Here is a 27,225-nt window from a genome sequence, read left to right as displayed (position 1 = left end):
GAGAGAGAGACGACGAGAGAGGGAGGGAGGGATAACTTATACCTGAGCCTCAGCGATGGCATTGTCGAAACTGTCACTCAGCCCGGCGAAAGAGACCTGGAAAGTGTTAGGAGGAGGAAGCGAAGGAGAAAGATGGAGGGAAAACATGAGGAGGAAGAGTAGGGAAGAGGAAAAGGAAATGGAAAGGGTAGAGGAGTTGGCAAGAAAACAGGACGGAAGAGGAGTGCGAGGGTGCAAGAGGAGGAGGATGGAAGAGCAGGACATGCTGCGCGAGGGAGGGGTCGATGGCCTTGGAGATTGTGGTCTGAAGCTGCTCCATGATATCTGACGAATATTCCAACGTGTTGATAACTATCGCCATCACCCGCTCGTCCTGTGCCGGAAGATTCTTCTTGCTCCTTCTTCCATGTTACAACGTGACGAAAGGGGCACTGGTGACCTCCTGCTCCTGCTCCTGCTCCTGCTCCTGCTCCTGCTCCTGCTCCTGCTCCTGCTCCTGCTCCTGCTCCTGCTCCTGCTCCTCTTCTTCCTTTTCTTTCTTTCCCTCCTCTTCCTCCTCCACTACCCTCCCCCTTCCTTATCGTCCTCACCTTGCTTTCTCGGCGATGTGCTTATGAAGCCCTTGCGCATACTGGATCAGCGTCTCCTCGAACGCACGTGACAGGTGCAGCAGAGTCTCCCCCGTGTCTACAGCGCTGCATTGATTCAAGGATCTCTTGATGTACAGGAAGAGCTCTCCCGTGCTGGACAGCACAGGCGCCTCCTCCTCCTCTGTCTCGTTGTCAAGCCCTGCAGTTCCGTCAGGTCTCTTCGCCACCACGGCATCTCACAGCCGGCCCCACATATCAACATCTCCCCTCTCCCAACCCTTCCTCTCCCTCGCTCCTGCCACAACCACCAGCAGCACCAGGAGCGGCAGCAGCAGCGTTCAACTCCCAGCTTCTTCCCTGCACCGATCTCCTTCCTCTCCTCATCCACCCTGCTACTCTTCCTCCCTCTCTCTCCCCCTCCCTCCCTCTGCTGTCTCCTTCACCCTCGTCCCTTCTACCCTTTCCTCACGTCCCATACCTGCTCCCCAGTCCTCCTTGGACAGGAGCGACTTGACAAGGTCAGCCATGTGCGCGCGCTCGAGCTTAAGAAACAGCGACATGTAGGGCTTGAACACTCGGCTGATGATTCGATCGAACGCACTCCTCCTGTTCTCACTCCCACAGTTCACGGCAAACTTCATGCGGCCCTCGTTCGACGCCCCCTCGCCCTCCCCTGCCTTCCCCTCCGCCTCCGCCTCGACTCCAGCAACGAAGAACCGCCCCGAGAGCTCCTGCTCGAACTCGATCGTCTTCTGGATGACGTGCATCAGCAGCCGCACGTCCATCTCCTTGCTCTTCTTCTGCAGCAGCTGCGCCAGATGATTCCTCGTCCTATGGCAGAACTCCTCCGACACCACCCGAGGAACCTCCCAGCTGCTCGGCATCACCTCCCCGTACGAGAAGGAGAAGGAGCGGAGCCAGCGACGCAGCCATGCGAATCTCTTCTCGACGCTCTCGAGCCCCGCGGGATGTTTGGAGGGGTCGAACAGATTCTCGTACTCCCCGAGCTCCTTATCGGAGAACCACTTGACGAGCTTGAGGATCAGCCCCTGCCCCAGTACGCACACCACCTGGGCCGCGTCCTTGAGCATGCACGACACGTCCTCCGGCATCGTGACGTTGATGTGCAGCTTGAACTCCTCGAGCACTTGAGCTTGCAGCTGCGACCGCAGGGCTCGTACGGAGGCGAGGAGCTCGCAAACCTTGGGGACGTTCTTGAATGCGTCGAAGTTGGCGGCCAGCTGCGTCATGGCCTCCAGGAGGTTCGCTGCCTCCTTGTAAGCTCGAGCTGCCGTCATTTCCGACAGCTGCTCGATCGCGTTCTCCAGCATGTTCAGCCTCCGCAGCGCGATGATGGTCGTCGTCAGGTTCTGCTTGGCAAAGTCCAACGTCTACGGTCCAGTCAGCTCTAGACCAGCAGCTTCCCAGCTCACCTGGATGTCTCGGCAGATCTCGTGGACCATGCTCTTGGTCGCCTCCCCCCTCTCCTTGATACTCTTGAGGTTCGCCATCAGCTCTGAGACTGATCGGTTCGCTCGCTCCAGGTCCTGCTTGGCCGCCTCGCCCTCACTGCTCTGCAGCTCCACCGCATGGAGGATGGAGATGTCAAGCTGCGGCAGAGTGAGTGCGAGGGAGGGTGCGCGACGACAGACCTCGTTCATCTTAACGGCAAGTCGATCGCAGGTCGTTTCAATGGAAGTCAGCGATAGCTCGTTGGGAAAGTGCTTGTTGAGCATGGCGATGACGTCAAAGTTGGGGCTCTCGAACGGATCCTCTGAAGGAAGTACATCTGCGATGGCCTGGTCGATCAGCTGCTCCGACTCTCCTCGTCGCAGCTCTGGGAATTCTTTGGACATTGTGCCCAGGGATTCGTGGACGCGTGTATAATTGGAGGATCAGAATTGTGCCATGGTGGAAGCATTCATGGCAGAGAGTCTGCTCCGCGGATCCGACGCCACATCTGACTGAGACAAATGAGTTTGATTCACCTTATTTTCTTCCTTCATGTTTCTAGTGTCGTTCTTCTTCCACCCTCAGTATTCATCCTAGTTTTCTCCTTCCACTATCCTTCCAGACACCAGTTTCAGACTCTCCTGTCCTGTCTTGCCCTGTCATGCCCTGTCATGCCCTGTCTTGCCCTGTCCTCTCCTCTCCTCTCCTCTCCCCGCTCTTCATTTCTTCCCCTCTCTAGCCTTCATTGAGATTCCAGCAGTGTAGGGCATGTTCTGAAATACTTCCCAGGGTGGGGGTACAGCAGGTTGATTGTAGGGGTGGTCTTTCATTACAGTTATGATTGTAACGGATATGCCAGCGCATGGAGTGGGCGCTGGAAGATCAACCGAGAGGGAGGAGAGGAGGAGGAGGAGGAGGGGAGGGGAGGGCAAGGAAGAGGAGAGGAGAGCAACACATGAAGTGAAGAGAAGAGTCGGTGACTGCAGTGGGGGAGGAGCGACCAGTCATGTGGAGCACAGGGTGCTGAGGGTTAGGAAATCGATTGGATTTGGCGAGGGGGGACGGGGATAAACTGAGTCCGAGACGTCTTGGTGTGTCTGCTTGACCCAAGATGGGAGCTAGCTTCATGGAGGAGTAGAAGAAAGCATTGCGACAACAGAGGAGGGAAGAAGAGCATCAGATGGCCTGTCGCGATCGCACTTCCCTCTTCATCCGATACCGGTGAAAACCCGCATGTACTTGCAGAGAAAATGCTGACGACGACGTCGGCAGGGAAAGTTTCCGTGGTCTGGCGTCTCGTCCAGACCTTGGGGAGTCATACAGAGAGAATGTGAGGGAAGCATGGGAGTTGTTGATGGTTGACTCGTCCTGACAGAGCAAGCATGCCAAGAAGATAGACAAGCAGAAACTGCTGGATGGCAACGGGGACATTGAGATGGGCGTGATGAATGAAGCTCCTTCGTGGGTCCGGATGGTGAGGAGGTTATCTGGGAAGAGAAGCCATGGATGATGTTGGGGGGAACAGGTGGAAGGGACCATGGCGTTGTTCGAGATCATCCGCACCAAGAAGGAGGAGCTGTAAGCTCCTTGATGCCTCTTTGTCTTGAGTGCTGAGCAGCTGTGATGCCAGATCGAAGATGATGGGGAAGTCGAAGCGCATCGGTGAATCACGTGTGCTCTGCTCGTTCCAAGCTGAGCCGCTGCGCCAGGTTTCGACGAGGACAGCGAGAGGAGGAGGAGAGAGGAGATCTCGTGCCTGGCGGATGAGATCTCAGACTTGTTCCGCAAGTGTGAGAGGAACATTCAGGTCTGTCTTTCCTTCTGTCAGAGGGCGGGCGGCTGATGCACCAGTAGGACGTGGCGATCGGGCTAGACAAGAAGGATGCTCATGACCTCTCAATGCGAAAAAACGTTCAGGTCTGTTTCCCGTGCCCATCCAGGTGGTTGACTAAGAGGCCGGTAGTCTTCGTTGGCAACGACTCTGCATGAGCTCTCAGTGACTTTCAGAAGAGATCAGAAGAGGTAGGCGGAGACACTCTGTCGATGTCATTTTCACGTTCCCTCTGTGCTGTGCAGATATTTAGAAAAGCTCAAGGAGAACGAGGCTAAATCACAGTAGGCCGTGCAGTGCGCAACGTTGGATGTCTGACATTTGCTGTGTCAAAGGTACAAACCCGCCGTGAAGAATGAAAATTTCGACTTCGAAGATTCTGGTTTCACACAAGCACAACTGCAAGAGTTGGAGGATGTGGAAGAGTCTGTGCAATTAAGGGAGAAGGAGATTGAAAAAGTAGCTGATTCCATCAAGGAGCTTCAGACTATCTTCAAGGAATTGGCCGTTCTGATCATCGACCAGGTGCGGAGAAGCTCTCAACTCAGGCTCTCTTCTGAATGTGTCTTGCTCAGGGCAGCATCATTGATCGCATAGACTACAACATCGAGAAAGCTTCTGAACACACGGCTAAGGTACACAGCTTCAGCCCTTGCTCCCCCCGCCCGCCTGATGTTCCCTTTCCCCAGGCATCTGATGAGCTTGTCAAGGCAGAGAAGTCTCAACGTCGAAACCCAGCCATGTGAGCATGGAGGGAGGGAGTGGACGGCTGTATGTGAACGCTGGCGCAGGTGCTGCATTATAATCCTCGCAGTGGCGCTGGGAATGATGTCCTTGATTCTTCTCATGAAGATCCTGGGCTACATTCACATATGATGGAGATGCTGATGGGTGCAACTAGCAGTAGAGCAGGAGTTGTCGGAGGTTTCACAAACTCAGTGTACGCGAACAAGATTCGTCTCCTTTCCCTTTGTTGTCATGACGAGTTACAACCTAACAACATCTTCTCCACCACCCTGCGGGTTCATGCTGTCCACGGGGTAACCATTGCCGACCATGCGAGGCCGATGGATCCAATCGTCGTATGCCTGATTGCGTCGCTGCTCGTCTGCCTCTGTCCACGGGGTGGGCTGGTACCCTGGAGGCTGCATCCTCTGGTTCACCTGGCTACCATGGTCGGGCACGTGCTGCATGTGGTGAGCCGCGTGTCGGTGAGGATGGGGCTGATGCGGAGCGTTCCTCGCATGCATGTGACCTGATGCCTGTCAGCGAGAGTTGGGCAAGACATCTGCAAGTTCACCGTTGTACTGCCCTGAAACCTGCTTGCGATGCTCGGGCACGTAAGCGCAGTCACGCCTGACCTTGACCTTGAGGTCAGTGGTCCTGATAAGCACGCTGCTCCCTCCCTTGCCCTGCTCTCAAAGTCTCACAAACAGAGCAGGAGCAATGAATGAAGAGCAACGACCGTGAGCACAGCTTGGACTTGTTCTAGGGTCCATCCCTTGACTGGCACCCGATTCACCTTCCTGATCACATCCCCAACCTGGCATAGCGATCAGATCATGCGCTGACAACAAGAGCGTCGACTACCCGAAGGCCAAGGTTGTAAGCGCTGGACCCCTGGGTCACTCCAGATACCACGAAGTACTTGCCGCGCTGCCAGAGGGAAATGCCGATCGTGGCGAGGACAGGAGGTTGAGGAGGCTGCTGGGTGGTGCTTGCAAGAGGCTGTTCAACTTCACGGGGATAAGGCCTGGGATCCGACTTGAACTGCTCTCGAGGGACGGGATGACGGGGGTCGCGGTCGAGCTGCCTGGGCTGGACCATGTGCTGGGGCTGAGGCACATACTGCGCTGAGATCATGGGTTGAGGCTGGTGCACGTTCTTGGGTTGGAGCATCTGGTGGGGCTGAACGAGATGGTGGGAGTGAAGGGTTTGAGGATGAAGCAGCTGCTGTCCTTGCAATGCCCGGGAGTGAAGGACCTGCTGCTGGGGAATCATGGGCTGGGAATGCAGCATGTGGTGGGCAGGGAGGTACTGGGAGGTGACGACGGGCTGCGCCATCATCGGCTGCGAGAAGTAGGGTTGACGCTCGACGGCATAGGAAGGTGCAAACGTCATTCCTGCAGGAAGAGCCCCGTACGTCACTTGAGGATGGAGGGTCTCGGCCGGATACTCGTAGCGGACGGGCCGGGCGTCGTAGGCGGGAAGCATCTGAGGGTTGATGAGGACCTGGGGGATCTCTCTCTGATCGAAGGAGTAGTCATCGATCATCGACAGCATGCTCGCGGCATCTGAAACGTGAGAGCCGCTCGCGTTGGACCCGTAGAGGGCAAAGTCCTGCACCTGCACCGGCTCCCCGGCCCGGAGTACATTGTAGAAGGTCTGAACATTGTTCTCATCCATTCATCCTGCAACCATGTTTTAATTCACATGTCCTGCATCTCTTAGAAATGTGTCTTTAACTATCTCGCTGTGGTTGGCGTCGTCACACTCTCTCCATCCTCATCGTGTTGAGATTTCTAACTCTATCAAATTGTTCGCAAACGAAGTTCTGAATCTCATTGTTGATACCTCTCTGATATCCCCTTCATATTGCCTAGAAACTTTCATCTCCTCCTCCTTCTCTTTCCGTCCTTCATCACATTCAAACCTTTCATCTGCTCTTGAAACTTTCTCACCCCCTCTCCATGCTTCTCTTTTCTCCCGCACCTTCTCTACTGCTCCTCTTTGCTCCTCCTCCTCCCCTTCCTTCCCTCCCTCTCCCCCCTCTCCCGCCCCCTCCTTCCTCCACTTCCCCTTCCTTCCCTCCCTCCCCCCCCTCTCCCGCCCCCTCCCTCCTCCTCTTCCCCCCTCACCTCTGCTGCGGCTGCTGACGATGATTGCTGCATCATGTTCTGCGGCTCCAGATCCACTACCCTACACCCACCCCCTACAGTCACCGCCACCCTTCACCCCCACCCCCACCACCCCTCCCAAGCGCCTCCATGAAATGACCCCCTACCCTCTCGGTATGACTCAGTCCACTACCACCTGCCTCTTGCAGTGCGCGGCAAGAGTTGTACCACCCCCCCAATTGGTACCATGACCCCTACCTGGTCTCCACGAATTGTACCACCCCTCCAATTCCTACCATGACCCCTACCTGGTCTCCACGAATTGGTTACTACCGCTGAACCACCCCCACCTACTCAATTTCCTACTCCGATCCGAACCGAAAACTTCATCGGTTCCTTGAGGATCGTTTTAGTACCCCTCCTATCAAGGTTTAGCTTCTCAAGTACCCCTACTTTCCCCTTCTGAACAACCATCCTACCACCCCTAGTAAACGGTTACCCCCCCAATCCTCCTACTGTCACTACAGTATTGCCGTCCAAAAGTCATTTCCTCCCCCCCCTTTCCGCCCTTGGTTTGCTGAGGACCCCTACCCCCTGTACCACCTAAACCACCCTGTTTCTGCCCTTCAAAAACACCTCCAGGCTTCCATTTATGTACCCCACCCCTCCACGAAGTCGGAAAAACCGGCAAGAAGGGGAGGGGAAGGGGGAGGGAGAGGGAAGGAGAAAGATTTACGAGGAAGATGCGGGGAGGGAGGACAGCGCGTTTGGGCAATCACAAAAGACATGAAGAGGAGAACAAATGGATGTGAACATATGGATGTGAACATATGGATGTGAACATATGGATGTGAACATATGGATGTGAACATATGGATGTGAACATATGGATGTGAACATAGGGATGTGAACATATGGATGTGAACATAGGGATGTGAACATATGGATGTGAACATAGGGATGTGAACATAGGGATGTGAACATATGGATGTGAACATATGGATGTGAACATAGGGATGTGAACATATGGATGTGAACATATGGATGTGAACATATGGATGTGAACATATGGATGTGAACATATGGATGTGAACATAGGAATGGTGGGAGTAACCGAATCGCAGCGACACGGATCGTTTCCGATAAGGGGGGTCGACCAGCTGCACTGTGCTTCGAGTACAAGACGGTCAACAATCAGTTCAACATGTGAAGATTTTTTCGACACATCAGACTGTGTGCTGCTGTGCGACACGAGGTGTGTCTTAGGAAACTTGTAGATGTAATGAATGCGATGTCTTGACTCCACTACGGCTGCTTCTCCTTGAGGAAATCCAGCAAGTCCCCGGTGATCTCCTTCATGTTCAAAGCATCCTCTCCTCCTGTCGATTCATCGCCGATGTTGTCGTGGTACTCCTTCATCACCTTGATCACCTGCGTGCTGCCATCACGTCCTCGACCTGCCGTGGGCTAGCGTACCTGTTCGATCCCAGCGTCGCTCTGGTGGAGCAGCATGCGGATTCGCTTCTCGATGCCGGGAAGATCTTCGGTGAGCAAGAAAGCTAAGATAGTGTCCACCTGCTGGAAAGATCAAACCTCCCCATCCTCCTCCAGATCCGACGAATCTGACCAGTTGAAGAATGAAAAGGCCCTTGTCTAAGCGCGCAAGGTATCGCCTCTCCTCCGCAGTCATGTTTTCATAGCCGTCCTCCTCGTCTTCGTCCTTTTCTTCCTCCTGAACGAGAATCAGCCAACCACGTCCCCAGCGATCGGAGGCGCGTGCGTACATCAGCAGCAGATTCCACCAAGGTATAATATTTCTCGTGGAGCTCGATCAACTTGTCAAGCTGTGTAGCTCGTCAAGACGCGAAGAACAGGCACGCTAACCACCTTCTCGAATCCATTCTCCACAAACTTTTGCAGGACCCTCGAGTGAAGGTCTCCGCCGAGTCGGAGAATCAGCGATGAGATGATGGATACTACATGCTCCTCGTCTTCTCTCGCACCTCCCTTCGCCTCCTTGAAGTTGCAATTCGCCTGTTGTGAATTCTGTCACTGCGCGCGATGATCATCATCCGAGATTACCAGAATGCTTTGAGGCTTGAGAAACCCTGGGAAGAGTGTTTTGAGGCCGGCAGCATTCACAAATCTTTCGCAGGCGGCATTGCTTCTTGAAAGAGAATAATCCAGCACCTTTTCCACTCTGAGGGAGACGTGAACCAAGGACGACGCTCACCTTCAATGCACAGCGAGCAGCAAACTTTCGAGCTTGAAGCATGATAACCATCAGTTCGATTCCCTCCCCCTCGACAAATGCAGCCAGGTTCTCTGGCACCATGACGCAAGAGCAGATGGAGTCGAAGAGATTCTGGATCATTTCAGATTCATCGCTGTCCTTAGGATCCTTCTTCTTCCACGAAGAAGTCAACTGGAGCAGGTTGTCCATCCCACCGTCCGAGCCGATCTTCTTCTGGTTTTCTTGATTCTGCTGGCATCTGAGAGCGACAGGGTGTAAGTAATGGAGGAGCTCTTCAGGCAATCTCACAATATCGAGATGATCTCGCTGCAGTACAGCTTGTTCTGATCGAAGGTCTTGACGCGCAATCTTTTGAACAACCATGGAACCTGCAAGGTCCGTTCAGGATTGGGAATACCCGCAGACCAACTCAACCAATTCTGTCTTGTCACAGATCGCCTCCAGGGCATGCGGCTGAAGCTCGCTCAAGTTCTCGATGATGGAGAGTGCGTTATATATCCCTTGTCTTCCATCGTCCTCGCCCTCGTCGATTCTTGCTGCAAGTATCCGGTCAGAGGAAAGTAATATTGCTGTGCATTGGATTGATACTCGTACCTAAGTTCTTCGCCAGCAACTCTAGGAACGCGTTTTCAACCAAGGAGTTGACCAGGTCCTGCAACTGCTATCAGGATAGTTCAATGGGAAGAGAAACATCTGCACCTTCAAGCAATCTTCAGATTCCATCTCTCCCAGAGCATCAGGGTCCGTGAGCTCGTTCATCAGCTCAATTGTGGCCAAAGTTATGTCAACGTTCTCGTGATCCAGAAGTTCGGAGAGCTGAAGCTCGAGAGTAAGACGATCAAAGGTAGAGAGGGCTTCATCCACCTTCTGCACGGCGTTCAGCTTCACGAACTCTCCATAAAGCTCTGGTGCCGTTGCGAGTGCTTGAAGCTTGTTGATGTCCTCGTAGAGTTCCACCTGAACGAGAACGGGTCAATCACAAGGATGACCAAGGAGATGCGAAGTGAGGGAAGGAGATCAAGACAGAGGGAGGGTGAAGAGGTGAAATCGTAGGAAACGAGAGAATTTCACCTCACTGTCTAGGAATCTTGTTGGTTCATCTGCATGTTTCACTCTCATCTCCTGATTCTTCGCAATCTTCCTTTCCAGTGATAGCACCGCTCGCTTTAACTGCATTTTGACTCTCAACAGGAGACGAGGAGATATAAACGGAATTTCAAAGAATGGCTCACCTGATGAATGTCCATAATCTCAACCCCTTCAGCTTGATCAAGCATCTTGTTCATCTTCGTCTCATCGTCCTCCTCCTCCCCAGCCTCCTCCATCCCATCAGCTCCCATTTCATCCTCCTCCTCCTCCTCCTCTCGCTTCCTCTTTCCTCCGACTTGCTCGTCCTCCTGCTTATCAAAGAATCCTTCGACAGCATGCTCTCGTCCTGACAGAGAGGCGGAGCTTGCTCCTGCTGCATCGAAAAAGTTCGCTGGAAGCCCCGACGCCATCTTCGCCTCTCCCGCGCAGGAGGGGATCTATTGTGCTCTAATATATTTTATTGACTATCGATCAGTTTTATTGCAAAAATATTCATGGTGACTATACAAATTCAACGTGTTATATAAATATCTATAGCACAGGGTCTTCCGACATTCGTGGTACCCACCATCTAGTCAAAAACTTTCCTGTCGCCTATGATGGCAACGGCGATGGAGAGGGTACACAGAAGCTCGCGCGGATCGAGCAGGAGAGGAGGAGGGAGTCTGGGCAAGGCCGAGAGAACATCAAGCACCGACAGCACGAGGACCCCTCACACGAGTCACCTCTCTAACCATCTTGAGAGATTGTCCAGCCTGGAAAGGACGGGCAGCAATGAAAGTGCTGGCAGTGGTTTCAGACAATCCGCTGCATTGTTGTCTGTTGGGAGTTTCGGGGATCTTCAGGATGACAGAGGCTGGTCCGCAGACGACAGAGAAAGTTTCATGCCGCCAACAGTAGGGAATGAAATCAGAATATGCAAAGTGTGGCAGAAGACCGGAAAATGTCCTTTCGGGAGACTGTAAGCGCACCATGACCTGAGAGCACGCCTTGCTTCTTTCACCTTTGCCCACTCTCTTCCTCACTGCAGCGATGCTCTGACCCTGTGTTGGCAGCTGTCTCTTCTACTGTCCTCCCCGAGACGGCCCTTTGCTGCTCGACCGTATCCACAGCGTGCACGCGTATTGAAACTTTCATGCACTTGAGGGCTTGACTGACGATCACCGGCAGTGTGCATGAGCAGGATTTACCTCCTCACGACATCCACTCTCAGGAGCCGTCCTGGAGAAGGACCGGGAGCAGCTCCAGTCAGCAGATGGCTCCTTCTGGTATCATCGTGAATATCTTCCTCTGCTTGACTTGCATCCAGCACGGATCTCGAGGGTCACCTCGCAGTCTTCCACCTACTCTGAGCAACCAGATGCGCTTGTCTGACTGTCCCCTCTCACAGCTGAGCTGCCCTCCTCACCGCCACTTGGCAGGACATGGACTCGGACGCACCTGTGGACGAGCGGTTACGGAGGACTCAATCAGCGAACGTGATGCTGGCGAGCACGAACAGAGCTCTGGCTGAGAAGCTGGCCCTCCTTCAGTCTCTGCTCCAGAGCAAGGATGCTAGGGCTGCAGGCTCATCGGGTGGAGGTGCGGACCAGCTTCAGGAGACGCTGCTGAAGATGGAGGAGGAGAGGACGATGCTGCGGCAGAAGCTTCACAGGTGGGACGAGGAGGGGGGAGGGCTGCAGCCCTTGAAGAGCAGACAGGTACAAGGAGAAGCTCAAGTCATACCGGACAAGACTGTATCAGGGAGGAGGAACCTCACAACATCTTTCCGCAGAGGTTGTTTGAAACTTGCTCCCCTTGCTGCTCCTGACCGACCCTGCGCGCAGGGGGACGTTCAGTTGCTCCAAGAGGAAAACGTAGTCCTCAAGGCATGCGATCCTTTCAGTCTCCTTCGGCTATGAGACAATCCTGGCAGGAGAGGAACAAGCAGCTGGAGCAAGAGCTGGAGGAGCAGCGGGGGGTCTGCCGGCTACTCCAGGCAAGCGCTAGCCCTGGTTGCTTCACGGGACTGAACCTGTTGCACCCCAGAGAGAGAACGAGGATCTGCAGGTGAAGCCAAGGTCCGGATGAAGCCTTTCAACCCTCTGACCTGTTGAGATCAGAGGAGATGTGCAGCTGCCGGCATCGAAGGGAACGTCGATCCTGCCCAGGTCGCTCTCGTCCCTCCACTCCCTCCCCCCTGACTAGGCGCTAGGTGAATGCTGGGCAGGACTGAAGCTAGCGGCAGAGCTCGCAGGTCAGAAGGACTGACACGTGTTGCAGGAGATACCATGGGAGGCAGGCGAGAAGCAGCTGGACAAGGTCAAGTTTCGTAGGGCTCCACCCTCGCAGCTCAACTGGAATGGGCAGGGAGACGCGAATGATGACGTGTACGAGGCCCTCGACCTGGCCCTTCAGCAGCAGGAAGAGATCCTGACAAGCAAGGTGAGAATGAGGAGAGGACGGGCAGGTTGAGTGAAACTCTGCACCGTACAGGCCATGCTGCAGGAGGAGAACCGGCAGCTGGTGTCCGATATCGAGCAGCTCCAATCGCAGCTGGGGTTCAGCTCTCGGAGAGCCGCATGAACTGATAGACATTGCAGAAAAGCTCGCGGCTTGCAGCAGCAGCAGCAGGGAGCTCAAGACAGGCGAGTGATGGGAGGAGAGAAGGGCTCTCCCTGATGTCCCCAGCAGGTCTTCAGCAGCATTTCCCTGGGCTGTGAGTGCTCGTGTCGAGTTGTCGGCTGCAGTTGACTTGATCTTGTGGAAGATGGGAGAGGGAGGAGTTCCATCAGCCCCGATATCGCTTTCTCAGGTGGCGTGAACTACACCAGACGATGTCGGGGAAGGTGAAGTCTTGGCTCTAGGAGCAGGCATGGGAGAGGATCCGAGCGGTGGAGCAGCAGCAGAGCATCGTGGAGCAGCATCAGAAGGAGCAGTTTGTAATGCCCGCAGCTGAAGTTTGGAGGATGGTTGCTGAGCCTTCCTGGTGCAGGAGCTCTTGCAAGCACAGCAGGAGAGGCTGCTCAAGGTGCGTGAGGCCGAGCGGCGCGGCGCTTCCTCTGAGACTGTCTTAGGAGTCTGCGAGGCTGCAGGAGGAGAAGATGGCGGTGAAGCAAGAGGTGAGTCAAGGTCGACCAGCCCAAGTCTCACTGGGGGTGGGCGCAGGCGGATTTCAAGGACATCGTCAACAAGGAGTTGATGTCCGAGGTCGAGGCTGAAAATGCTTCTCTGCTCTGCTCTGCTCTGCTCTGCTCTGCTCTGCTCTGCTCTGCTCTGCTCTGCTCTGCTCTGCTCTGCTCTGCTCTGCTCATTTCCACGCAGGATCCAAAGAGTCAATCTCAGGGAAACAACAGAGTCAATGCTCGTGGGAGCAACTCGGAGGTGTTTTCCGTGCCCTCCGTGAAGATCTCACAGCTCAAACTCCTGACAGTTGGAGGAGATGCTGGTGAAGCATGAGATTGCTGAGGAGATGCTGCGGTCTGAACGGGCTCTCTCTCACCGTCTAGCGAGGTCAGATTTCCCCGTCCCATCTCTCCACTCCCTTCTTCCTCTCCACCTCGTGCTCCTCCTCTTCTCCCTTCTCACTCTCTCTCCTCTCCCTCCTCTCCCTCCTCTCATTCCCTGCTCCTCCTCTCCTCTTCCCCTCCCAGCTCTCCCTTGTTCCTCCTCTCTCCTCAAACCTCGTCCCTAGGTCACTCGAAGAAGTCTCCGCGGCGGACATGTCAGACTCAGGTCTTCTTCTTCTGCTCCCCCCGCTGCCCTTGAGATTATCAGCAGGCAACCATTTCCACGACCAGATGCAGCTGCTGTCGACCGTGAACGAGCTGACGGAGCAGGTGGGGAAGCAGCCCCATCCGCCACCTTCTCTCAGCCTTCAGCAGGTCTCGACCCTGGAAAACCTCGAGAGCTCCGAGATTCAGGTCTTGCCAGCTCGCGCCCAGCAGGAACGACTGACGAGTGTGCAGAGGCTGACGAGCATGCTGGAGGAGGCGAAGATGAAGCTTGAGGAGGTTGTTCATGCCCCGCTCTGCTGCCCTCTGACGCCTGCTGGAGTCGCGCTGGCACATCGAGAGCTCACGAGCTGAGAATGAGTGGCTGAGAGTCCAGCTCAGTGGGTGGAGCTGGGGAGGAGGTAGGCACTGACCTGCCCTGCAGGGAACCAGCTGGAGTCCATCGTTCGTCCTCTGCCTGCCGGCACGTGCGGAGTCGCTGACTTTGAGCTGCCTGCAGGTGAAGTTCCCAGCTGAGGGAGTGCTGAGCGATGGCAGGATGACGAGCGGCGGCTTCTTGCCAGAGGAGGTTGAGGAGTTCAACGATGTGGGGATGAAATCCATGGACGAGGCGGTGCGGCACATGGCGGTCCACATGAGGAGCCTCCATGGCCGGTCGCTTGTGCGGGCGGACAGGAGGAGCGCGATCACGAGCGTCGGGGAGGGCGAGTGGAGGACGGCCCTCCAGAAGGTCGTGCGGCACTTCGTCAGCCAGGCCTCGCAGCCTGCGGCTCCAGCTGGTGCCCAGCTATCGCATCTGATGCTGGAGAATGTGGAGGTAGCGCAGGTCGAGGGTGACTGCAGCTGAGGTGGAGCAGATGAAGAAGGTGATCGAGGAGCTCATCGGGGAGAACAAGAGACTCTCTGAACAGGTGCTTGTCAAAGGAGAAACCGTCGCTGGTTGTCAAACGAGGTTGGCAGGTGTGGAGTCTGCTGGGGACCAGTCGGCATGACGAGGTGACGTCGGACCACCTGGAGAAGAGAGCGATCGAGAATGTCCCGCACGTCCCGCATGACGACGGCGAGTCATCTGACAGCGAAGGGAGTGAGTTTTTCTGCCCGATCGAGGACAGCAGGAAGCAAGCAAGCAGAGCAGCGCTGCTGGAGGACGTAGCAAGGCTTGAGAGCCGAGTGCGAGCGTACCAGGTGGAGCTGAAGTTGCTCAACGTGCTCCGGCTGCAGGCAGGTCAAGGGAAGTGTTGAGAAGAGACATGATGGTTCCGCAGAAAGACGAGCTGGCGGCTGAGAACGTCTTGCTCAAGATGAGGACAGAGTATCTGAGCGGGGAGCTGACGAAGCTCCGTGTGCCGAGGGGCAGACTGAGCGAGGAGCATGGAGGTGAGCTAGGGGTGACGGTGCCAGGACAGGTAGAACTCCAACTCTGATTGTTCGGATGGGAAGTAGGAAGAGGAGATTGATGGGAGCACAGGAGGAGGAGGAAGCGAAGAGAAGGCGCGAGAGGGGGGAGTCTCGTCCCATCCCGCAGGTTCAGGGAGACTGTTAGTTGCTCGGTTGTGACTGTTGTCTTGGTGTTCCCTGTGAGCAGCTGCAGAGTGAGTCGATGATCACGTCGCCACAAGTGCGAGACAACGTTAGTTTCCCTCCCTCGCTCTCCTCCTTCCATCCTCTCTCTCTCCTTCCCTCGCTCTCCTCCTCCCGCCTCCCCCGTCTACCTCTCCCTCCCTCAAGCATTCACGCAAACACGAGCAGCGGGCCATGCCAGGATCCGTCGCGCTCCAACCTCCTCGAGGGACAGATGACAACAGCAGGTCCTCCTCGCCATGTCGGTTCATTGTCGTTGCTCCTGACCATTCCGTCCCAGCGTGCAGCGGCTGCTTTCCGAGAACCAGGGCCTTCAGTTCACCATAGACAAGATGAAGCAGGAGCTTGCCGGCTGGCAGAGCAAGTGTGAGAAGCTGGAGCAGGAGCTCGTCGCTGCCTCCATGGCAAGTCCTCGCAGCTCGTGCGGTCCTGAGAGTGAACGTGCGGCAGGACAAGGACAGGCTTCTGCGGGACATCGGAGAGTTGAATAGGTCAATGCTGCTGAAGGTGCCGACGACCATGATCGCCATGGCGGGGCTGACGACTTTGCAGGATGCCAAACTGTTCGAGCAGAGGGTTGAGCTGGAGAAGTCTGCGCTCCTTCCTCGCTTGCGCCTTCTGCTCACGATTTCTCTGCAGGCTGAGGGTCGAACGTGTTGCTGGCAATCGCTCTCAGCAGACGAGTAAGCAGGACATGTCGCCGCCTACCTCCTCCTTCCGCCCCTTCCATCTGCTGCAGACCGATACTACACCCAGCAGTCCAGCACGAGCCACTCTGCAAGCTGAGCGAGTCTTCCAGCAGCACCAGCACCAGCAGCAGCAACAACAGCAACAGGAACAACTGCAGCAGCAGCAGCAGCAGCAACACCAACAGGAACAACTGCAGCAGCAACAGCAACAACTACAGCAGCAGATTCAGCTTGAGCAGCAGCAGCAGCAGCAGCAACTGCGGCTTCAGCAGCTTCAGCTTGAGCAGCAGGGCTATGGCAAGCAGGGAGAGCCAGGGCAGCAGCGCTACGATGTATACGTGCAGGAGACGGAGCCCCGGGATGCAGGCGACTACGAGGTGTTTCATGCTGAGACGGAGAAGAGGAGGTTCGAGCACTACTCGAGGCTGCAGCAGGAGGAGGGAGGAGGGAGGAAGGGCTCCGGCCTCCAGGCCCCTTCTGAGCAGCATACGGTGACTGAGGAGATGATAGTGTGAAAGGCGTCCGCCGGGTCGGGGCGGATTCCTGTCCTGGGAAACTCATTTATTGGAAAAGTTCGCCGTACTTCCCTGGTTGAGTAAAATTTTGGGGGTGTTGGGGAATGGTGCGGAGCCGCAAGATGGGAAGAGGAGGGAGAGAGGGAGAGAGGGAGGACGAGAGGAAGAATGGAAGGGAGAGCGAGGTAGATCAGGAGGGGACGGGGAGGGAAGGAGCAGAAGATTCAGTGAGGAAGAGAGTGTAGGAGATGAGCAAGGAAGAGGGAGACGGAGACGGAGACGGAGACGGAGAGGGAGAGGGAGAGGGAGCTGCTGAACAAGGGCCAAGTTGCCTGTAAGCATAGGAGCGAGAGGAATGAGGGGAAAGGGGGAAAGGGGGATGGAGGGAGGAGAACATCCTGAAGTTAAGGGATAAGATCTCAGTGATGAAAAGAGCATGCAAAGGTGTACAGCGTATCGTGTATGATTCACTGTTTGTCTGCAGGACTGTCTTTCCTACTTGAATCAGCTGCTCTGAGAAGAGCTCAACAGACCCCAAGGCCCTCGCACCTCTCATGGCTGACATTCTTTTCGATGAAACGCCAGCCCCACCCCAGTATGACTTCGTCGTCGAGCCCCTCCTCCTGCTCACCTCCTTCGTTTTGATCTTCACCTACCACGCGATCCACCACCGCTACATCGTTAAGAAGCCAGAGCACACAGTGTTTGGTTTCGGTAGAGTGTTCAGGACTATATGGGTTGAAAAGATCTTATCGGACAACAAGCACGCCATTCTTGGAGTGCAATCAATCAGGAATGAGATATTCATCGGTATCTTCATCGCAAAGAGCGCGTTTGTCGCTGTGACGGTGATCATCGCCGCTGCCTCCTCCGTTGACCTCTCCAAACGTCTTGAGGTGAGATATAGATGTTCGGTCAACCTTCAGACTCTCATGGGTTTGCTCAGATGCTGAGCACTTTGGACTTTCTCGTTCCTGCAGGAAAATCTTCCGTAGTTCCTTCATCCGTCAAGATTTCTCTCGTCCTCATCCTCTTTGGTGGAGTATTCCTGTGCTCCACACAATATCTTCGACTTCTCCGCCACATGTCTCTGCTAGTCGGCTGCTCGAGCTGTGAGGCAAACAAGGTGCTTGCCTTGCCTGGTTGTAATCAGTACTCAAGTCTCTGTAATCAGGAGGAAGTGGTGAAGATGGTCGCCAAACTGTACGACAGGTGTGATTAGACGTAGCCATGTCGTTCGCTCACTTTTTTGCTGTCTGTAGAGCGGCTGCGTGTTCGTGGTGGGCAAATAGACAGATGCTCGTGTCCTTTCCTGCTGTGGCCTGGGCGTTCGGCCCAACATCATGCCTGTTGTCTACGGTCATCATCGTTATCTTCATGGTTGTTGTTGATTGGCTCAACCTCAGTTCAAAGGTGACCGTCTTCCTTTTGGTGAATGATTTCACCGCTGATCTACGCTGCAGGAGCTGATGACTCGACTAACGTCCTTGTCTAAGGCGTGAAAGAATAGACACGGGAGGGTGTCAGTCCGTCCTTGCAGCTTAACTTCATAGTGCACTATCACTCTCATCACACTTAGGAGTGGGGATGATGGCTTGATAGAAGATGCAGTGTAAGAATGAAAGAATAAATGAGCCATAGATTTGAAACCTTGCTATCTCTTCAGGATGAACACATCACCAGAAGTCTCACAGAGAGTTTCGATATCATCATTCTCTTCACATGCTAGAAAGCTCAGCAGAAGACACCTCACACCAGCGTCTGTGAGCGTGCGGGCGATAAGATCCCGCGAACTTCACCATCCGTCATCCTCCTCCTCCTCAACCTTGGCCTTCGCCTTCGGCTCTCTTTTAACTCCCTGCTCAAAACATCAGGTCATCAGATGTCATCCTCAAGGCAGCAAGGACACATGCCTGTGCTTCCTCCATGCCTGCGATCAGGCTCTCCAAGGTCTGATCCGATCCACTGAACTTGTTCTCAGCGTCGGCCCCGTCCATCTTGGAGGCGAGCTTCGTGTACAGCTGTTCGCTCATCCCCGACGAACTCGTCTTTGCCCTCTGCTCAACGAAGTAGATCCCTCCCACAGCAACGCCGATACCGGCGAGCGCAGCAATGGCTCCTGCTACTGTCGAATCATCCAGCTCCATCTGACAACGTCCAACATCAGCGCGAACGAGGCAGCAGGGAGAAGCGCAAGGAGGTTCTCAAAGAAACAAATCTTCATCTCAGGATCGAAGATCAAGCAGCAGTAATTAGCGCTACAGTTCGCTCTCAACGGCACATCAACCCACTCACCCTGGGAGCCACGAGGGCCCGTGAAGCCCTTGACTTGATTCCAGGGCACGCGGCAGGGATGGCTTTCCCGAAGCCTCTGGAAGGAGAGATGGAGGAGGTATGGAGATTTCTGTGGAGACCTGAGGAGGGAGGGAGGAAGGAGGGAGCATGGAACGCTGACGCGCACGCGAGCATAGCGACCACCACGAGGCGCCGCAGCATATTGGATCTGTCCTTAGATGTCCTCGGGGCCTGTGGGGGGATGAGGTCAAGCCCGCCTCGGGTGGCCCGGAATGGAATGTTTGAGGGGGGATGAGGGCAATTCGCACTTGCGCCGCCAGAGGGCATGTGGGAAAGACAAGAGGAGGAAGGATGGGGGATGGGGAGAGCGAAGAGAAGTCGGAGGGAGGGTGTTGAAGGACGTGAGCAGCTGCTTGACGAGATGTGGTGACTGAGAGTGCTGGGACGAGGAGGGAGGGGAGTGGAAGGGGTTGCTCATTGTGCCTGGGTGCGGAGGATGCTGTGGTAGATGCGAGGTGATGTTTCCAGTGCGGAGACAAGGATATTGCGTCATGGTAGATGCTACAGGTCATGTCATTGTTGTTGTGTATGATGACGATGGCGTTAAACCTGCTGTTTCCTCAACCTCGGCGACCGGAATGTTGATTCCGCGGGTCTTGTCCGAGGATCAAATGGGCGAGAGGTAGTGAATGTCGAGAAGGAAGTTATGACGCACGAAAGAACTTCCTCTCACGCAGTGGAGATCATGATTAGGAAAGTGGATAGGATGAGGATCAGGAATGGTGGCAGGATCATGAGCAGTGTGGTGGTACGGGGCCCTACAAACTTGTCGGGTCGTATCAGTACTCACTGACAAACTCACTTAGATTGCTTGCTAGCTGAGATCAGCTGGCATGTCCCTCCCTCTTGACGATGGTTGACAGATGGGCAAGAACCCCGTCGTGTTCTTCGACATCAAGATCGGACTCCTTCCGGCCGGAAGGATCCAAATGGAGCTTTACATGGATGTAGTCCCGAAGACCGCCACCAACTTCCTCAAGTTGTGCACGGGCGAGATGGGGCAGGGAGCAAGCGGGAAGCCTCTGCATTTCAAAGGATGCAAATTCCACAGGATCATCTCCGGGTTCATGGCGCAGGGAGGAGATTTCACTCGCGGGGACGGTACCGGGGGCGAGAGCATCTACGGGGCGAAGTTCCCGGACGAGAACTTTGTGTCCAAGCATGACCGGCCCGGTCTGCTGAGCATGGCAAACTCCGGGCCCAACACCAACGGCTCGCAATTCTTCATCACCTTCCAGCCGACCCCTCACCTGAACGGCAAGCATGTGGTGTTCGGACGGGTGATTGCGGGGATGGAGGTGGTTCGAGAGATGGAGAAAGTGCAAACTGGTCCTCGAGATAAGCCCATTGATGACGTGGTGATTCATTCTTGTGGAGTTCTGCACGCTGCTGAGGACAGGGATGAAAGACATTCTGAGGATAGGAAGAGGAAACACGATTCAAAGGAGAGCAAAGCAGAGAAAAAGGCGAGGAAAGCAGCCAAGAAAGCAGCCAAGAAAGCAGCCAAGAAAGCAGCGAAGAAGTCCAAGTCGGAGAAGGATCATCGACACAAGGACAAGAACTCGGATGCTCACAACCATGCAGGCGAACACCATCACAGGGGCCGAGAAGAGACTCGTCACGAGTCTGAGAAAGAAAGGCGAACCTCTAATCCCCAAGAGCATGAGCGCAGATCTAAGGATCGTGATGGCAAACCATCGCCCCACGGCAAGGAACAACACCACGGCTCTCAGAGAAGGGACTCTCGTTCTCCTCGCCGGAGGAATTCTCCTCCACCCCCTCGAAGGAGATCTAGGTCTCCTCCTAAGCGAGCGTCGAGATCTCCTCCCAAGAGGAGATCCAGGTCCCCACTCAGACGCAGATCTAGGTCTCCTCCTAGGCGAGGGTCTAGGTCACCTCCTAGGCGAGCGTCACCTCCTAGGCGAGCGTCTAGGTCGCCTCCTAAGCGAGGATCCAGGTCGCCTCCTAAGCGAGGATCGAGGTCTCCTCCTAAGCGAGGATCGAGGTCTCCTCCTAAGCGAGGATCGAGGTCTCCTCCTAAGCGAGGATCGAGGTCTCCTCCTAAGCGAGGATCCAGGTCTCCTCCTAAGCGAGGATCGAGGTCTCCTCCTAAGCGAGGATCGAGGTCACCTCCTAAGCGAGGATCGAGGTCACCTCCTAAGCGTAGATCGAGGTCTCCTCCTAAGCGAGGATCGAGGTCTCCTCCTAAGCGAGGATCGAGGTCTCCTCCTAGACGAGGATCGAGATCACCTCCTAAGCGAGGATCGAGGTCTCCTCCTAGACGAGGATCGAGGTCTCCTCCTAAGCGAGGATCGAGGTCTCCTCCTCGACGCAGCTCTAGGTCGCCTCGTCGGTCACGTTCGCCGCTGAGAAGGAGGTCAAGATCTCCCAGGAGGGACTCAAGATCGCCGAGAAGGCGACGGTTTCCATCTCCCTTTAGGAGAAATTCAAGGTCTCCTCGAAGAAACTCTCCACGTCGCTTCCGTAGCCCCCCGAGACGGCAGTCTCCTCTGAGGTCCCTCGAATGAGCCGCTGCTGCCAGAGTATGACGGTTGCCTTGTGTAGGCGAAGATCGCCAGAGCGAAATGGCAGCGGAAAGAAAGACTCGCCCCCTCCAAGGAATGAGAGGTACAGCCGTTGCTGGTCCTTGACTCCAGCAAACTGACGACACTGATGCAGGAGGTCCAGGAGCAGAAGTCGGGACAGGTCTCCACACCTCTTGACGCCTCCTCCTCTTGCTGACAGCTTCTGCAGGAGCTCAGAGAGGAAACGGCGGAGCAGGTCATCATCGAGCAGCTCGAGCTCTGACAGGTTACTTGCCACCCTGATTCCTCCCAGCTGACCCCCTGCAGCTCAAGGTCATGAGGACTGAGGATCGTCTGCTAGACAAGAGCGTCGCTGGCACCTTCCCCCTCCCGTCACCCTCCCGCACCGCCTCCTCATGCTCCCTCCCTTTACGGGATCGGATGATGCGACGAGCTGCGGGTAGAGGAGATGCTCTCGCAGGCTCTTAGCGAAGATTCGTTTCGCGTGTGGGAGGAGAGGAAGGCCCTCGTGGTTCAGAAGTTGGGCTCGCATGCAATGAGGAAGCATCAGTTGGGACAGCATCTATGACGAGCAAGTATAATTTTTCGGGACACATTTCTGATTCCCTTTGATTAAAAGACAGTCTTGAACGTAGCTCTGGTCGTAGAAATTGACCACCATGTCCTGCAGCTCCATGTCAAACTCCTAGTCCCTCTCTTCACCTAATCTCACCGCAACGGCAACAGCCATGTGCCCCACGTTCTCCGACAGAGCGCTGAGAGCAGTGGCGTTGTCACCCTGTCAAACCTCAATGAAACACAAGCATCTCGCCCAGTGTGACCTGAGAGTTGAGGGGGATGAGAAGCTTCACGGAGATGCCTGGCTCCTTCCAGAGCACAGGATCGAGCATGTTGTTGCTGTACCCTGGCCAGTGCTCGATGTCCGTCACTTGGAGCTGAAGGTCCTTGGGCAGCGAGGCCAAGGTGAACAGGCTGTCGGTCTGCGGAAGGAGAAGTCACGGAGAGCTAGCAAGGTCCTCAGCTCTCACCAGGATCCCCCCGAAATTGTCGAGGAACGTGCTCAGATTCGCTCTTTGCACGAACATCTCGTACGGCTGAAAAAAACAGACTTTGTTCGTCGAGAGCTGCGGGACAGCGAGAACAACATCCTCCAAGCTGAAGGAGAGACCCTTCACCTGCAGGGAGCAGGAAGCAGCTTCGCTGACCCCCCACAGGTAGTATCGGGCCAGGACCTTGGATCCCTCGAGACGGAACACTCTCAGCGAGTCCGAGGAGAAAGACTCTGTGCAGTTGAGGACGTTGGTCGGGTTCGCAACCTTGGCGATGCAGGACGAGATGGAGGAGTTGAGCGAGTTGACCATCTCAAGATCGAAGATCCTCGCACTGACACCTTCGCTCTCGACCGGCTGGCCGTTGACAAGGAAGAGGTTGCTGGCGTTCAAGTGGCCTGCGATCTCTAGCAGCTTGCTAGACTTGACCTGCTCAGACACAACACAACCCGAAGGCTGGGAGTAGCCCTCACAGAACCTCTGCATGTTGTTAGGAACAAGAGTGAAGACGCCATGATTGTCCTGCAGGTTCCCCACGGAGTTTTGGATGTAGTCTATCAGCAAGAGGCCGTCCTCTACCGACGTCACTTTGATTGCAAAGAAGATCTGGATGCAGGGGACTGTCAGCCCGATGGTCTGCTGCCCGCTCTGCCCACAAGTGTCGTTGAAGTCTTGCAGTCCGTCAACTTGCAGGGGGACAGGTGCCCCGGCGATGGCGCTCTTGGTAATCTCAACCATCTGATCTCTCCGCACGTTGGTCTCACTCGTCAGGGCTACTTCCAAAGATAGCACGATGGCTGTGTTCTGACCGCAGCATGTTTGCTCTGCAGCAGATCCTGCGATTATCAAGAGCAAGAGACAGGAAAGGAGCCTCATAGCTGGACCCGGGCGAGGAGCAAGTGAACGCAGGTGGGCAAGAGGAATGATGGTGACGAAGGAAAATGGAAGAGAGAGGAGGAGGGGAGCAACGAAGGAGAGAGGAGAAGTAAGTAGTCAGACGAGGAGGAGACGAGGAGGAGGAGGGAGGGAAGGAGGGAGGACGAGGAGGATGGGAGGGTGTGGGGAGGACGAGGATGCGGAGCAGATGGCAGAGGCGTTAAACGAGCATTTGACGCGAAATGTCGTCAGGGTAGTGAAAGCTGCCCCACCCGAATTAGACTGCTGAAATGTCGTTGCATTAATTGCAATTGCTGTCCTCTAAAAAACAATAATTGAAATCTGAGGCGGAGGCGAGTTTAAGCTATTTTAGCTATGTTACCCACGAAACATAGGGAAAGAGAGCTCTGAGTAACTTTATTACAAAAGCTGCAGGCGCGATGAGGCTCCGATGAGAGCTTGACATGCAAGAGGAGAGGAGAGGAGAGGAGACGAGGGGAGAGGAGAGGAGAGGAGAACACGAGGGGAGAGGAGGAGAGAGAGAGAGGGTATAGGGAAGGGGAATCAAGAGAGGGCGATGTTGTACAGAGACTAAGCATTTTGTCTATTGGTTGATCTTCTCACTCTTCATATTTTTCTCAGTTTTCTCTCGAGATCTCTTGTGTTCTGCAAGAAATCCTGTCAAGCAAGAGAGCAACGATGACGCAACAGCAGGTCGCGCATCACCTCGAAGGTTTCTCTCAGCTCCTCTACGATCTTCGCTGCCTTATCTTGCATGTCCGATGTCACCTGCAACATCAGCAACAGTGAGATCAAGGAGAGCATCTCCTGCCCAAGTTTCACCATGGCTGCCTTCTTGAACTCGTTAAACTGAGCAGTCCTGTTCGCAAGGTACTACAAGGACAGTGTCACTGAGTGGGAGCGCGGAGCACGCGCGGCGACTCCACCTCCTCCGTCCTCTTCCTCTGCGTCAGGTCGATCTGCATAGACTTGTCATCCCTCTGGCTCAGCACAGGCAGGGTATCACCTTCTCCTTTAGCCTCTTGGCGGATAGCTCCTGCACAACACTCAAGTCAGACTTGCTCCTTCCCATGGGAGCTGGATCGACCTGCTCCCTCTTGACCGTCTCGTTCAACCCCTGCAGCCTGGCCAGCTCAGCCTGGAACGCTGTTGAGATCCGTGGGGCAGGGAGGAGGTGGGAAAGATACCTTGTTGAGGGCCTCGATGGTTTCCATGTTCTTCTTTCTGTTGTCGACAATTAGAGGAAAGGATAGCTTCAACGCTCCTGCAACCTTTCATGGCGCATTGTTATCCCATTGGAGATCTTCTCGGCCGCTGCCCGGTCGCTACGTCACCAACTTGGCCCAACACGAAAGCAAGACTACAAACCGATGGAGGAGAACAGGCTCCTGATGTTCAGAGTCTGCGTCCTCGTAGCCTCGTGGTTCCTCCTCGTCCGCTCCTGCGACGGTCTCAGAGGATGAGCTCGGTAGGATGACCAGCATCACCGCAAGGTCGAACGCAGCGAACGTTGAAACATTCCGCTCCCGTGCTGACTGTGCACTGCGCATCTGACCATCCTTGTCAAACCATGCAGAGGAAGAAGGAAGGAGACGAGGGAGATGTAACGGAGCAGGCAGATCCTGGAGTAGAAGCAGAAGGAGGGAACGAAAATGCGGGAGTGGGAGTGGAGTGGGAGTGGGAGTGGGAGTGGGAGTGGGAGTGGGAGTGGGAGCAGGAGGTGGTTGAGGAGGAGGAGAGCAGGAGGAGGACGGAGTGGAGTATCCTGCCCTACCATCATTCCGATTTCTCTAGTGTCCGCAAGAACCGCCTCCTTCTGAGCAGCTGTATGCTCAGCCACCTTCAAGCGAGAGTCAACAGGGCCGATAACGCCGACCATGTCGAACTTACCACTTTCTCTCGATCTTGCAGCATGTTCCGAAACTCCTTGATCTGGCTGCGAAACGCGTGCACATCAAAGATCCCTTCTCTCCCTCCATGAAGCAAGCTTACGTCTCCACATACTCCACCTCCTTCATCTTCCCTGAGAGGTCCTCTGCTGCTCGATTCCTCAGCGCCTTTCGCGTCCAGGATTAGAAGGGCTCAAACTTTGCACGAAGGGGAGAACTCACCGTCTTCCTTTCTATCTCAGCTGTGACCAGGCGCTTCTTGAGCTCCAGCTTGTGTTTCTCCCCCTGATCGCGGAGTTGCGAGATCAGCCTCAAGAAAGCGGGAGGATCGAGCAACATTTCATTCACCTCCAGGATAGACATTCGGTTTTGACACATCTTCGTTCTCCACGCTGGGACATCGTTGGGGTCCAACTCCTGCGGAAGAGGTCAAGGGTATGCAAGAAACGGACTCTTTGGTCACCGTCTTCGATCCTGTCATTCTAGTTGCATCGGCCAACTGCCAATCAGATCGTCAGGCTGGGACGATACGCCGCTACTGCAAGCCTGCCTGGAGGACGACGTTGTAGGACTTCCTAACTTTGTTCTCGCCCTCGTCTGTGTCAAGAGAGCTGCAGCAAACAATCATCAAGGAATGACGAGGCTGAGATCGACAAACTTACCCCGGATCTTCTCTCTTACTCTTCGTCCTTCCCCCAACCTGCTACAGAAGTCAGCCTCTCATGCCGCATCTCCTCGTGCTGGGGTTGCTTTTGACCTCTTTGCTCCCCACGTCGTCTGTCTTCATGACGTTATCCCTCAGCCTCTGCATGGTGGATGGGTGAGACGGAGAAGCGCACGGGCCGATAATGTGGAGGTTGGGAACGCACCATGAGGCATGCGCTTGCGGTGAGAGACTGCCTCGACGACGTTGCATACAATGACGAGCCTGGAGGAGATGTTCAGTGTAAGGCAGTGAAGAATGCAAGTGGTCACAACACACGTATCATCAGGATGTCTAATAACATTATCACAGCAGAGATAGAACAAAACGATCGTAACGCCTGCTCTAATCGCTCCGTTCTCTCCACCGGTCGTGAACATAGCATTCGTTGCTGCTAGTTTCATGGATCCTCGTCAACGATCTCATTCTGCATCTTTACGGATCTTGAGCGCGCTTTGGTTGTCGTTCCCGACGATAATCTACCTTCCATCGACACCAATTTGACTCGATCATAACATACACAGCTCACCAATCATCTTTCAGCAACTCTGCTTACGATCTCATCTCATCATGATCACGTTTCTTATACTCATCCTTCTCCTCTCTCCTCCTCTTCGTCTCACCCGTCCTGTTCCATGCGCTTCTCCTCCTCCCGTCGCCTTCCACCATTGCGATCCAACGGCCAGCAAACGGGTGGGGGCAGGTCGGGGGGGGTAGTATTGTCATAGAAAATCAGGGGTAGGTAAATTTTTAGAAGGGGGTATGTTTGGGGAAAATATATGGGTGGGGGTAGGTTGAATTCCTTAGGGCGGGTGATGGGGTACTCCGCTGGATTTGGGGGGGTGGGGTGGAGACGATCGTAAGAAGGTGACATGGGAGGAGAAAAGGGAAGGGAGGAGGTAGGTAGTTGAAGATGCGAGAGTAGAGGAGAAGAGAAGGAAAACATGATGTAGAGAAGGAGAAGAACGAGAAGAGAGGAGATGGAGAAGAAGAGAGATCAGAAGAAGAGAAGTAGAGAGGAATCTGTGAGTGGAGGTGGTGGATGGTTGGCTGGAAGGAACGCCTATGCTACATCAAAAATAGAAAGTGTGTAAGAGAATTCAGAACGAAAGAAGCAGATATTTGTATCTAAGGATTTAAACGAAGCAAAGAGAGAAGGACGAAGAAGTGAATGGTGAGGATATGAGAACAGGAAAGGTTGTAGAATTTTGCAGCGGGGCATAGAAATAGATGCT

The 27,225-nt window shown here is 54.8% G+C and overlaps 10 protein-coding genes across 10 annotated transcripts; 3 read left to right on the top strand and 7 right to left on the bottom strand.

The window, feature by feature from the left end:
- Window positions 1-586: 586 nt before the first annotated feature.
- On the bottom strand, window positions 587-2,496 carry VPS53 (vacuolar protein sorting 53; the record flags this gene model as incomplete). The annotated part of the gene is made up of 4 exons (XM_005839242.1): window positions 2,243-2,496; window positions 2,024-2,200; window positions 1,069-1,981; window positions 587-789 (listed from the first exon to the last, which is right to left on the bottom strand). Exons 1-4 carry the CDS (start codon window positions 2,444-2,446, stop codon window positions 587-589), a joined length of 1,497 nt encoding a protein of 498 aa, XP_005839299.1. The 5' UTR covers window positions 2,447-2,496.
- Window positions 2,497-3,222: 726 nt separating this feature from the next.
- Window positions 3,223-4,749, top strand: STX16 (syntaxin 16; the record flags this gene model as incomplete). The annotated part of the gene is made up of 13 exons (XM_005839241.1): window positions 3,223-3,263; window positions 3,315-3,372; window positions 3,418-3,516; window positions 3,568-3,620; window positions 3,673-3,704; window positions 3,752-3,849; window positions 3,897-3,959; window positions 4,006-4,064; window positions 4,119-4,157; window positions 4,209-4,398; window positions 4,449-4,508; window positions 4,563-4,615; window positions 4,665-4,749. 13 exons carry the CDS (start codon window positions 3,223-3,225, stop codon window positions 4,747-4,749), a joined length of 930 nt encoding a protein of 309 aa, XP_005839298.1.
- A 78-nt stretch (window positions 4,750-4,827) lies between these two features.
- GUITHDRAFT_161364 (hypothetical protein) lies at window positions 4,828-6,279 on the bottom strand (the record flags this gene model as incomplete). The annotated part of the gene is made up of 4 exons (XM_005839240.1): window positions 4,828-5,128; window positions 5,174-5,285; window positions 5,339-5,416; window positions 5,464-6,279. The coding sequence occupies 4 exons, from the start codon at window positions 6,277-6,279 to the stop codon at window positions 4,860-4,862; spliced, it is 1,275 nt and encodes a 424-aa protein (XP_005839297.1). The 3' UTR covers window positions 4,828-4,859.
- A 1,231-nt stretch (window positions 6,280-7,510) lies between these two features.
- Window positions 7,511-7,822, bottom strand: GUITHDRAFT_62020 (hypothetical protein; the record flags this gene model as incomplete). The annotated part of the gene is made up of 1 exon (XM_005839239.1): window positions 7,511-7,822. A coding segment is annotated over one exon (312 nt), but the record flags the coding sequence as incomplete, so codon positions are not given.
- Window positions 7,823-8,759: 937 nt separating this feature from the next.
- GUITHDRAFT_65479 (hypothetical protein) lies at window positions 8,760-10,140 on the bottom strand (the record flags this gene model as incomplete). Its single annotated transcript, XM_005839238.1, has 8 exons — window positions 8,760-8,900; window positions 8,944-9,202; window positions 9,253-9,332; window positions 9,379-9,500; window positions 9,559-9,616; window positions 9,664-9,780; window positions 9,829-9,921; window positions 10,036-10,140. 8 exons carry the CDS (start codon window positions 10,138-10,140, stop codon window positions 8,760-8,762), a joined length of 975 nt encoding a protein of 324 aa, XP_005839295.1.
- A 1,337-nt stretch (window positions 10,141-11,477) lies between these two features.
- GUITHDRAFT_102215 (hypothetical protein) lies at window positions 11,478-18,053 on the top strand (the record flags this gene model as incomplete). Its single annotated transcript, XM_005839237.1, has 32 exons — window positions 11,478-11,707; window positions 11,754-11,829; window positions 11,939-12,013; window positions 12,082-12,102; window positions 12,156-12,203; window positions 12,316-12,354; window positions 12,403-12,477; window positions 12,529-12,593; window positions 12,727-12,847; window positions 12,900-12,974; window positions 13,028-13,063; window positions 13,110-13,154; window positions 13,201-13,242; window positions 13,357-13,416; window positions 13,466-13,512; window positions 13,727-13,767; window positions 13,813-13,871; window positions 13,917-13,955; window positions 14,001-14,045; window positions 14,266-14,583; window positions 14,624-14,677; window positions 14,727-14,972; window positions 15,032-15,143; window positions 15,292-15,316; window positions 15,628-15,713; window positions 15,766-15,937; window positions 15,987-16,527; window positions 17,091-17,447; window positions 17,498-17,677; window positions 17,726-17,763; window positions 17,814-17,964; window positions 18,015-18,053. 32 exons carry the CDS (start codon window positions 11,478-11,480, stop codon window positions 18,051-18,053), a joined length of 3,558 nt encoding a protein of 1,185 aa, XP_005839294.1.
- A 360-nt stretch (window positions 18,054-18,413) lies between these two features.
- Window positions 18,414-19,047, bottom strand: GUITHDRAFT_134007 (hypothetical protein; the record flags this gene model as incomplete). The annotated part of the gene is made up of 2 exons (XM_005839236.1): window positions 18,414-18,698; window positions 18,847-19,047. The coding sequence occupies 2 exons, from the start codon at window positions 19,045-19,047 to the stop codon at window positions 18,414-18,416; spliced, it is 486 nt and encodes a 161-aa protein (XP_005839293.1).
- A 722-nt stretch (window positions 19,048-19,769) lies between these two features.
- On the top strand, window positions 19,770-20,536 carry GUITHDRAFT_157124 (cyclophilin type peptidyl-prolyl cis-trans isomerase; the record flags this gene model as incomplete). Its single annotated transcript, XM_005839235.1, has 3 exons — window positions 19,770-20,235; window positions 20,330-20,372; window positions 20,518-20,536. The coding sequence occupies 3 exons, from the start codon at window positions 19,770-19,772 to the stop codon at window positions 20,534-20,536; spliced, it is 528 nt and encodes a 175-aa protein (XP_005839292.1).
- Window positions 20,537-20,635: 99 nt separating this feature from the next.
- Window positions 20,636-23,377, bottom strand: GUITHDRAFT_134006 (hypothetical protein; the record flags this gene model as incomplete). Its single annotated transcript, XM_005839234.1, has 7 exons — window positions 20,636-21,340; window positions 21,382-21,752; window positions 22,047-22,116; window positions 22,165-22,230; window positions 22,274-22,432; window positions 22,481-22,576; window positions 22,628-23,377. 7 exons carry the CDS (start codon window positions 23,375-23,377, stop codon window positions 20,636-20,638), a joined length of 2,217 nt encoding a protein of 738 aa, XP_005839291.1.
- A 627-nt stretch (window positions 23,378-24,004) lies between these two features.
- On the bottom strand, window positions 24,005-26,659 carry GUITHDRAFT_102211 (hypothetical protein; the record flags this gene model as incomplete). Its single annotated transcript, XM_005839233.1, has 21 exons — window positions 24,005-24,055; window positions 24,104-24,166; window positions 24,221-24,271; window positions 24,325-24,357; window positions 24,405-24,434; window positions 24,486-24,536; window positions 24,586-24,622; window positions 24,670-24,712; window positions 24,767-24,839; window positions 24,886-24,948; window positions 25,173-25,238; window positions 25,289-25,334; window positions 25,391-25,455; window positions 25,510-25,572; window positions 25,636-25,704; window positions 25,751-25,786; window positions 25,850-25,898; window positions 25,950-25,987; window positions 26,045-26,092; window positions 26,157-26,215; window positions 26,614-26,659. 21 exons carry the CDS (start codon window positions 26,657-26,659, stop codon window positions 24,005-24,007), a joined length of 1,080 nt encoding a protein of 359 aa, XP_005839290.1.
- Between the last annotated feature and the right edge of the window lie 566 nt (window positions 26,660-27,225).

This window comes from Guillardia theta (assembly GCF_000315625.1).
Source record: "Guillardia theta CCMP2712 unplaced genomic scaffold GUITHscaffold_9, whole genome shotgun sequence".
In the NCBI taxonomy this organism is placed as follows: domain Eukaryota; class Cryptophyceae; order Pyrenomonadales; family Geminigeraceae; genus Guillardia; species Guillardia theta.
Note: the sequence above shows the minus strand (reverse complement) of the source record. Positions and strands in the feature narration are given on the sequence as shown.